Here is a 10,096-nt window from a genome sequence, read left to right as displayed (position 1 = left end):
GTGCAATCTCCGGAAGTCACGCACTGTGCAAATTAAGGCTTCTTATAGGTCGAATGGTTGATAAACACTTTTTTTTTTTTCTTAAAAAAATAAGCCCGGTAAAGGTGGTATCATGAGAACCTGAAGAGATGGGACCTGTACCCACCCAAAGTGGGTAAAAGTCGTTTTCTCTGGCATCTCCATTCACGCATACACAAAATCAGTCTTTGGGTGGGTGGTTTGAATTCACCAGCCGGCGAAGGAAATACTGAAAAATGTGCTCCGTGCACCTAGGGCTGAACAGGTCACGCAGAAAGCTGCGGCCGTCCCTGACTGAAGGCATGCTGGCGAGCCGCCGGCCCAGCACTCAGGGACCCCGGCGCGTGCGGGCGCGCCCTCAAGAAAAAGAAAGCCAAGAGGAAGAGACAGAGGAAGTACTCTAACTCAGGATACATGACTGACTAGCTCAAAACCTTATATGAACCAACCCAGCACACGCAGCTTCCCGGCCGGCAGCGGATGAACCAGCATGTCGCCTCCTGTCGGCAGAAGAAACTGCTGGGTGGGTGGTTTGTTTTTTGTGTTTTTTTTTTTTTTATTTTTTTTTTCGCAAACCTGAGTAATTGTCAAAGTCAATAAATAGGAGGAGAGAATTAAATGCTAAAATATACTGGTCAAACACCCTACAGGGCCTAAAGCAGCAAGGGTTTTCCTCAAACACAGCCCTCTGTCCCCGGATGCACCGGCCCGTGCACGCACTGTGGAGCACAGAGCAGCTGTGCTCTCACACGAGGACTTGGGACGAAAACCCGGGCCCCGGGCATCACCCTTTGGCAACTGGCGTGATGCCTCAACCCAATGACCGAGCAGCCACAGGTGAGCGGCGCCTGACCACCTCACTCTCTCCCCCACAAAATTCTTCCCTTTTGGAACAGTTTTTGTTAAAGGCAAAAATGACAGAAGCATCATCGAGTCGAAGTCTTATTTGGTTGGAGGGCCTGGCTGAGCCAGCGACAGACCCACGTCCCCTGCAGGCACCAGGAGCTCAGATGTTGAGGAGGTCCTCGTCGCTGTCATCGTGGAAGGACACCAGGCCGCCAGAGTTCACGGGCTTGGGTGGCACAGGCCGGGGCGTCGGCCTGGCCCCCTTCTCACCCCTCACCAGCCCCACCCTGTCGTCGCCCGGCTCCCGGAGCACCTTCCTCTGGGGGTGTCTCATCTGCTGTGCGCTGTCCGCCCCGGTCCCTCTGGCCGAGTGAACGCGCACCTCCGGGATGGTCAGGACCTCGTCCTCGCTGTCCTGGTCGTCCCCGTGCAGGGAAGTGAGGGCGTCGGCCTTCACGGACTTTGTGGTGATGTGGCCGTTTTCCTGCCCTTCCTTCCCAGGCCGGGGGGCCGGCAGCTGGATCTCCTCCATCAGCCACTCAGTTTCGTTCTCGTCCGCCTCTTCCTCCTTGTTGACCTGCCAGGGCAAAGCAGAGCTCACGGAGCCCCGCCAAAACCCTGCCCCGCTCCTGTTACCCTCCTTCCATGACCCGCCCGAATGAGGGACCCTCCGTCCCCACCCACCGCAGCCACCACGGCCCCAGGTCCCCACCAGGGACAAAACCCGGGAGAGGAAGGCACGGGCTGGAACTGCCAGCTCCTGCTAAGGCCCAGCCAAGGCGCACAGTGTCGCAAGGGCAGGAAAGTGGCCTGGCTGGCGAGTCTGCGACCTTCCTACCGCTCATCCAGAACCGGGTGCCACAGGGGGCAGGGCAGGAGGGGGACGTGTGCTGAGGAAGAGCCACGGAGAGGACACATGTATGCATCCGAGGTAAGCTTTTTAGAAAGGCTTGGCAGCACGCACAGAGCCACGAGCATATTCATGCCCTTTGGTCCACAAGATGCCTCTTTTCTGGAGATTTATTTGAAGGAAACCATCCAAATGCCAAATGCACAAACTTTCCATTATGATATGTAACTTTTTTTAGAATAGCCAAAAAAAAGGCAGGAGCTGCCACGTAACCATTAAATGTTCTAGGAAATCAGTTGCAACCACGTTGTGAAAAACTTGAATTAAAAAAAAAGACAGAAGTATGTTAGGGTTAAAAGCAATGGGAGATGACGTTTTTCCTTTCTACTTCAAATTGCCTGTGATGAGGATTTTCGATCATCACCAAGTGTTAACAACATCCCCAGCTCGCTATTGCGAGGGGCGAGGCGGAGGCAGGAAATTACCTTTGAGTATTTGTAGGACACGTCTGCACTCCGTCGACAGCAGTTGGTCAGCTTACTCATCACCGTCTCCCTGTGAGAGACGACAGTCACTCCGGGAAGAACCAGTAGCTTGAGCCGCCCACTGGCCAGCTGCTCCTAGCTGGCCCCTCCGGTCCTGGCTAAGAGAGGGGCTGCACCCCCCACCGCTGCCCCGCTCGGATGGGACGCTGAGCCCGCGGTGGCAGGGTTATGAACCAATGCAGAGGCAGGAACACTTCAGAATCAGAGCAGGATGCAAATCTCGCTCCATTCGCGGTTTAGCAAGGGCTAGAGCGAGGTGCCGCAGGGACACTGGGGTCCCCGCTTTTCCACGTGTGGATGTGATGCCACCACGGTTTCTGATCTCCTGGGCTGTGCGGAGACAGCCGGGGCCAGGTGACTAACCCAGGCCAGCTCACGCCCAGACCTTCGGCCCCAACCCTGCCACCCCGGTGGTCTCTGCCAGTAATTCTCGACAGCCCCTTGCCTCCAGCTCCTCTGCCTGACGAAAGAGGACGAGGGCCCCCGAGATGGCCTCCTCTTCCACCGCCAGCCAGGGCCAAGTGTGCACAGAGCTCTGAGCCCTGTGCCTCGTTCACCAGCGAAATAACCATCTGCTGGACAGCCACACGTGATGACACACGAGCCCTTTTAGCTAGCAAAGGGGAGCCAAGAGGACGAGGCTGTACCTGGCACACAGCAGGCGCCTAATAATGCTCACTTTTAAGATGAGAAGGGGGGAGGGGAGGAAAGAGCAGACCAGCAGGAAGTCCGCTCATGACAGGTAGTTTAACGCCTGTCCAACTTCAAACACATCCAGAGACTGACGTCTTGGAAACGGGTGAGCCAGGCCGAGAGCCCACAGTGTCCGCCACGCAAGGTGAGACCTGACTCGAGCACCTGGGGCAGGTTCACGGCTCTGGTCAAATGGACACCTCGTCATAAAACGCAGACGTGTGAGAAACACACCTGGAGACCACGCCCGCAGTGCTAACAGAGCTCCAGGCCCGGGGCTCCAGGGAAAGGGAAGGGAAGGGGGGAAGGAAAGGAAATCCGAGGCCAGGATTCGCTCCGGCCCCGCGGCCGCGCCCGTCCTCACCGTCTCTCCTTTTTGTAGAGCAGCAGGGTCAGCAGACAGCCCGTGAGCGCCACCAGCAGCAGGCTGAGGACCGCCCCAACGGCCTGGCTCCTCTCCGAGAGCCCCTTGTGCTCCGGCGTGTCCTCCTCGGCACTCGCGCCATCGAAGTCCCTGGAAGGAAGCCACGGCGCTCAGGACGCTGCCGCCACAGCGAAGACCGCAGCAACCCCAACGCGGGGAGTGGCGCTGACCGCCAGCGCCACACCCGACACGAGCCACCCGCCGTGAGAACACTCTGCCGACAGCGAGCTCAGGCAGGAGTACCGGAAAACAGGAGTGCGGGGCACAGCACAGGCACCCCAAGGAGCCATTCTCTATTCAGGCCTGTTAAGTCCCAGGAGGCAGGGCTAGTGACAAACACAGTCGCTGTCCGATCAGCTGAAATTTCACAATTCCAACCCGTGTATGAAAAAAGCAGTGTATTTCCATGACATTGAACATTCATGATACGAAATCAGAAACGTCTTCACTGACTTCTCTTTCTGCTCACAGAACTGGACGTTTGTGTCACGGCACCATGTACATCGTTCATGTGGCACCAATGTTTAGAAATTCGTTGAGACTTGCCCTACATCTGTGTTCCTGGAAAACACAGGAAAAAGCTGACCTTTTTTTCTGGGCTAGCACCCATAGGACAAATAAGACGAAACTGATTTAAGATCTGGAAGGTGTGGTCTGGATCTCCCCGCACTGTCCCTGTCACTTTCTGCTGGCTGTGGGTCCCTTCACCATGAAAGGAAAGCAACAACGACACAGCAAGACCTCAGTCTCCTCCGACCTTAAAGTCTCAGGACAGAGAATGACAAGCTTCTGTACGATGGCAGCCGGATGCGACACAAAATAAATCCACGAGGAAAGCGGTTTATAACTTTTTGTTCTGGATGAGGGGCTCTAACTGGGACAGTGTAGCTGGGCCAAGAAGTGAAGGCCACAGGACATGACAGAGGCAGGTCCCCCGAAGCCACACGGAGGCCCGGTCACCAGAAGCCCCTCAGAGCAGAAACGTGTACTTCCTGTGAACATCTGGCCTACAGATGATTTTCAGGATCTGTAGAGGAACTCTTCATTCATTCAAATGAAAACATATTTCGTTCACGTTAAAGTGACCTTTACCACACAGTTCTCTGTGCTAAAACAGAAAGCTCTGCTGGGAACAGACAGGACACGGCCCCGCCTCCCTGGAGGAAGTAAGTGGCAGGTTGATCAGGAAGTGGCGGGGGGGGGGGGGGCGGGGGGCAGGAGAAAGATGCAAGCAAAGTGAGGGGTGCTCAGGGCCCGGGGCGCACAAAGGCAGAAGGCCGAGGCTGCTGGGGGTGACAGGGTGCTGACGTGGAGTGGGTCAAGAGGGCGGGATGTGGACAACTGCTGAAGCTAGGCGCTGGCTACGTGGGGTTTGCCTCGGCCACTTCCTCTGGACTCTGTGGGTTTGAACCCTCTCCACGATAGAGCACCAGGGTAAACGCCCATATGAACTTACGCCTGAGCTAAGTTTCGAGAGCGGCGGTTGAGGTACAACTGGTAAGTGTCCATCCAAAGAGGAAAGTGACTGACAGCAACTCCTACCAACGCCAGGACCCCGCACTTACCCCAGGGGACACACGGCAGAGGTGTACCAGGAGAAGAGGTACTGGCAATCGGCAGTCTCATGGCTGAACTCAGGGATCCCATCCTTCACCAAAGGGTCGCAGTGGAAGAAGATGGTAGAAGACACAGACTTTGTCTTATCTTTCCCACATTTAGAGGATGAGGTAAACACCACGTCCAGGTCACCATCTGTCAAAAAAGAGGCATACATACCACAGCAACGTTAGCACTGACACCTCAGTAACGGGCCGAGTTTATCTTCAGAGCCTGTAAAAAGTTCGCATAGAGTTAAAATCAGACGTGAGTGTCGTGCATCAGATGTTCCACGTGCGCTCTTCTCCAGACCCCCTGGCACATATTATGGAGCCCCTGCCTCAAGTCAGTGTGCAGGAAAGACTTAAACCTCCCCAAAAAGAGGTCTGGCCTCTGTCCTCAGTTAACCACACGCTCTGGAGTGGAGGCTGGCCATGCAGTATCAGCCTACCTGGGGACTGAGATTGCCAGGTAAGCAACCAAGCAAGCAGCCAGCCAGCCAGCCAGCCAGCCAGCCAGCCAACCAACCAACCAACCAACCAGCCAGCCAACCAACCAGCCAGCCAGCCAGCCAGCCAACCAACCAACCAAGACTATGCAATGGAACCCCAATAAAACCCAAGCCACCAAGGGGCACTGAGCTCCCCTGACTGGCAACAATCCATGCACATTGTCACCAACGCTGGGTCGGTAATGCACCCCGACTCCACAGGGGGAGAACGAGGGAGCGCCTGGCTCCCCCGGACGCCCCTCCGTGCTTCTTCACGTGGCTGACTTTTAACTACACCTTCACGTAACAAACTATAACCGTGACTGTGACGGCTCGGTGAGTTCTCGCGTCCTCAGGGAATCACTGAACTTCAGGGCAGTGATGGGAGCCCCCCGAACTCGCAACTGGTGTCAGAAGTGAGGGGCCTGGGGTGGACTCGGCCCTCTCCCAACTCCCCAGTCGGCCGCACTCGGAGGGCCGAGGCGTGTGTGAGGCAGCCACGTCCACAGAGGCGGCCCCGAGACCCAGGCTGCTCGACTTGCTCTCACGACTGCACGTCAAGGCAGCATCCGAGCAGGGCTTTGTACTTGCGATCTCGATTGCGGGGCTGGTCATGAAAGTGTTAAAGCCCTTCCTTCAAGGAGCTTAAACATGTCACAACGATGGAGAAACGGATTACCTTGAACGTAGTATTTGGTTTTATCAGAAGTTCCAACTTTCCTACTGAAGTGCTGGTCATTCGGTTTGACCTGGCAGATGTTGGCTCCGGTGCACGCTGGATTTTTGGAGTTTGTGATGGAAGAAAGCTGGATTTCATACAGGTATTTGTCCCCATTCGTTCTTATGTCCCCGGAGGCACTGAATAGCCTGAAGAGATGAAAGAGGTGGCAGTGACTCCAGCAGCCCCTCAAGAAAGCCATTCCTTACAGACCCAAGGTGCGGGCACCACCCCACAGCTGTGGGACGCTGCGGGTCTCCCGCCACCCAGCCTGGGTGGTGTGTCCACGAGCCGTGGACACTCCGGCAGGTGCCAATTTCCTCCCCATCATCCTCCCGCCTGGCCCTGCCCTGGGCACAGCCAGCAGGCATGGTCGGTCACCTTGGCCACTGGACCCCAGCAACTGCCCCAGTAGATACTGCTGAGAAAGTGACTTTTTTTCACAAGCTGATAAGCCCCCAGATTCCTGATGAAAAATTGTTTCAGAAAGTCTGGGCTTCGATCCCTGGGTTTATTAGGAAGCGAGGGAGAACAAGTAACTTTATTTTTACTCGAGAGAATTCACCATCTTTGGCGTTAAAACTTAATAGTTGAGTAATGCTTTTCCTTGGTTTAAGCAAAACGTGACGACTACCTAGGAACAGTAACTAAAACATACAGCCTATTTACTGCAGCACTTCCCACTAGAGTGAAATTTGAATGGCTGGTTTAATTTTAAATATGTGGCAGTTCTCAGAGGAACACGTTTCACTTACTTAAAATAAATGTCTCCGAGGCTGATGCTCTTGCCGTTTATAGGGCTGGTGATCGTGCCATTCACCATCTGCACCTCCTGCGGCTTCACGGCGCAGGCGGCCCGCGAGTCCCAGCTGAAGTAGTAAGTGCAGCTGTCTACGTCGAACCTGGAAGGAGACGGCAGGGGCGCGGTCACATCCCGCAGACGCGGCCGTGCGAGGGGCTGCAGCACAAGACCTCGCACCCTGAGGACGCGCTGCCCGAGAGCCCCAGGTCCCCGAGGAGACCCCCACCTCCAAGCCCGCCCTGGGGCTCCCGCGACGGGCAGGCAGCTCCGGGCCAGGATGGCCACCCCGCCCGCTCTCCTCGAGATCACAGGAGAGGGCCGGCGAGCACCCCCACAATGTGAAAAGCGGGCAAGGATCTGGCTTCACATAGTTTCCCTAAATTTAGGAACTGTGTAACATCTAAAAGCTGGACAAATTTGCTCCTAGATCTTTGAATTTTCATTTGACAAGCTTTAAACTCATGGAGCGAGTAAAGCCTTGGACAGCGGCTCCTGGGTCTGCCCTGGCAGAAGCCCAGCTCTGCGAGGAATCATTTGTTCACGCACAGCAGCTCACATGCTCCCCCTGCTGGCCAAACTCCCCCTTAGCACCACAAGCAGAACTGCCTGGAGAATTCTAGTATATTCCAAGAGCAATCCAGGTGCTGGCCCCACCTGTCCGTGGATCCCTGACAGGCCACCTGAACACTGGCCTTGGCTGGCACCGATCAATGCCCCTTTTGTTCTATGACATTCGAAGACGGAGGCCACTTAAATGCTGCTTCACATGGTGGCCTTGGTCCCAGCACGCTTCCTTGTGTGGGGCAGCCGTGCACGCTGCAGATAATCAGCAGCCCTGCACCTCCCCCCCGGCCCCAACTCAGCAGCCAGTCCCCTCCCTACTGTGACCCTGCTCACACGTTCACAAACCCCAAGTGACAACCAGAGAGAGAAGTTCTGACTTGCTCCCGGCACAGGCTCCACAGTCCCCTGGAGACCCTTGCACGCCCACCTCTTAAATGAAGGCCTGCCAACTGTCTTTGCACAGGTCAGTTCTATGACAGTGGACGTGGTCCTGTTCTCACCACACGGGTCACCTTTTGAGTAAGTTACAATGACTTTGTCGTCTGAAACACAAAAGATCGCACGGACGTTATTTCCAGTGTGTTATAAAAACCTTCAACGTCGCAAGTCAAGTACATGCCAAGAACCAGGACAGCAAACAGGTTTAGCGTTCTGAAAATTTACCCCCCAGGTCACCTTGCAACCTGCTGAGCCCCAGTCTCTACTTTTATGCCCCAAATTGTTAGGACGTTAACAATTTGAGTTACCCCGACCGAGTCCCCGCGTGACTGCTCTGCAGCCCCGCAGGAATGCCCGCACACGCACCTGCGAGCCTGGGTACTTCACCCCCGCTGGGGCGAGACTCGGAGGGAGCCTCGGCATGCTGCCTGCCCCCACCCCCCAGCCACGGCGCCTGTGACCGCCCAGGGGTCCAGGCCTCACCTATGACGTCCAGTCTCTGTGTGTGGACAAGCCCCAGGACCTGCACGTCCCCCGACGCGCTCTTTTTGCAGATGCTGGCTCTGTCGGAGCAGTCCAGGGGCCCTTTGTATATTTTCTGACACAGATTTATGTAGTACCTATGAAACGACACAAAGGGACGAGGCAGGGGAAGGTCAGTCTCAGCCGACGCGTTCGGGTGCAGCGCCTCTGAACGCGGCACTAAAACGGTTTCCTGACAGAGAGCCCCAGTGTTGACAGACAAGGCACTCCGCCCAGGCACGAGGACAAATCTGGAGACGCCGTGGGGCTGAGAAGGGCTTTCGAGTTGGGACAGGCAGCAGCCTAACCCTGGTGAGCTGTCTGCCTTACTCGAGGGGCCGTAAGGGCTCCAAGTCCACATCCCCCTACAAAGCGAATGCTTAGGGGTCAAGAGTGCCCGGCGGGGCAGGTGCTGTGTGCGGGGAGTCGTGTGCGGGGAGCCGTGTGGGAAGCCATCCGTACAGCTAACGAACGCCAGGCCACCACAGCCTAAGGAGCTTGTGCCGAGGAGCTGAGGGAATGAGCCTCCCAGAAACCCAGCGCCCGATGGTGCCCTCCCCAATGCGGACCAAATCAGACCAAGGGGACCTGGCCGACAGCCTCTCTGGGCTCTGAGGCTCCGTTCCTGTCCACCTCTGCCTTGCAAACCGTGCCTGACACCTCTGGGCTGCCCCCGGGAGCACAGGGCACCCAAGCCACCCTACGCTCCAGTCTACACGGCAGTCCCGCCTCTAGAGTCAGAGGCGACGCACCATGAGCCCCCTACCACCAAGAACCTCCGGCTCCCGCTTACTGACACGGTGGCGAGTGACGGCGGTACTCACGAGGCGCCTTGGTGCGCGAAGAACCAGGACCCGGTGAGAGAGGACAGCAGCCGCAAATCGTAGGTTCTGTGATTCTGGATGAACTTGCACTCCATCTTCTCCGGAGGGCAGACGACTTTTGTTTTCCACTCGAACGTCACCTCGCACCCCCGGGTCTCACTGAAGACCCGTGGCCCCCCGATGTCGGCCTCCTCGTCACACTTGAAGATGATAGAGGACGTCCGGTGGCTGTTTGCTGGGGAGCGGCAGGCGGGAGAGCTGTCAGGCCTCACCGCCTCGTCCCGCCCCTGCCCCTGCACGCCTCCCGCCCCCTCCGTTTACGGGCACCCGCTGCCCGGCACTGGCTGCCCCCACCTGCCCTGGCCAGATCGCGCTCTGTTTTATTCGCAGACATCTTAACCCTGAAGAGACCGAGTGTCTCTCACTGTTCTCCTTAATAACCCCGCAGCGCTAGCCCAATTCCCCAAAGACAGCTATTAAAATTCGGTTCGGGCACAAACAACAAAAAATAAAGTAACGATTAAGACACCCACAACAACCTAAAAATGTTTGCGTATCATCCAACAAACCAGGAGAAAATTCCTGCCACGACAAGCCTCAAGACTATAGTAGTCCCTGACCAATTTAACATTCATAATTCCTTAATATTATTGCTTTGTTCTCTGATCCCGTACAAGAATTAAATAACTTTTCCCCATTTTTCTCATCTCACGTTCCTCGGGAACTCACAGGAGCTTGTGCCATACGCACTAGTAGGATTCTCTCA

At 56.1% G+C, this 10,096-nt stretch overlaps 1 protein-coding gene across 1 annotated transcript in view; it reads right to left on the bottom strand.

Annotated features, from left to right (window-relative positions):
* Positions 1 to 493: 493 nt before the first annotated feature.
* Positions 494 to 10,096, bottom strand: part of IGF2R (insulin like growth factor 2 receptor) — an 86,329-nt gene continuing 76,726 nt past the window's right edge. Inside the window, exons 37-45 of the mRNA XM_023523443.1 lie at positions 9,331 to 9,565; positions 8,468 to 8,604; positions 7,974 to 8,088; positions 6,936 to 7,082; positions 6,142 to 6,329; positions 4,942 to 5,128; positions 3,317 to 3,466; positions 2,200 to 2,269; positions 494 to 1,441 (exon numbers count right to left, since the gene is read on the bottom strand). Of these exons, the coding sequence (XP_023379211.1) occupies positions 1,025 to 1,441; positions 2,200 to 2,269; positions 3,317 to 3,466; positions 4,942 to 5,128; positions 6,142 to 6,329; positions 6,936 to 7,082; positions 7,974 to 8,088; positions 8,468 to 8,604; positions 9,331 to 9,565 (1,646 nt within the window). The 3' untranslated portion in view covers positions 494 to 1,024. The remainder of the gene's footprint in view (positions 1,442 to 2,199; positions 2,270 to 3,316; positions 3,467 to 4,941; positions 5,129 to 6,141; positions 6,330 to 6,935; positions 7,083 to 7,973; positions 8,089 to 8,467; positions 8,605 to 9,330; positions 9,566 to 10,096) is intronic.

Source organism: Pteropus vampyrus, unplaced genomic scaffold (assembly GCF_000151845.1).
Source record: "Pteropus vampyrus isolate Shadow unplaced genomic scaffold, Pvam_2.0 Scaffold392, whole genome shotgun sequence".
Classification (NCBI taxonomy): Eukaryota; Metazoa; Chordata; class Mammalia; order Chiroptera; family Pteropodidae; genus Pteropus; species Pteropus vampyrus.
Note: the sequence above shows the minus strand (reverse complement) of the source record. Positions and strands in the feature narration are given on the sequence as shown.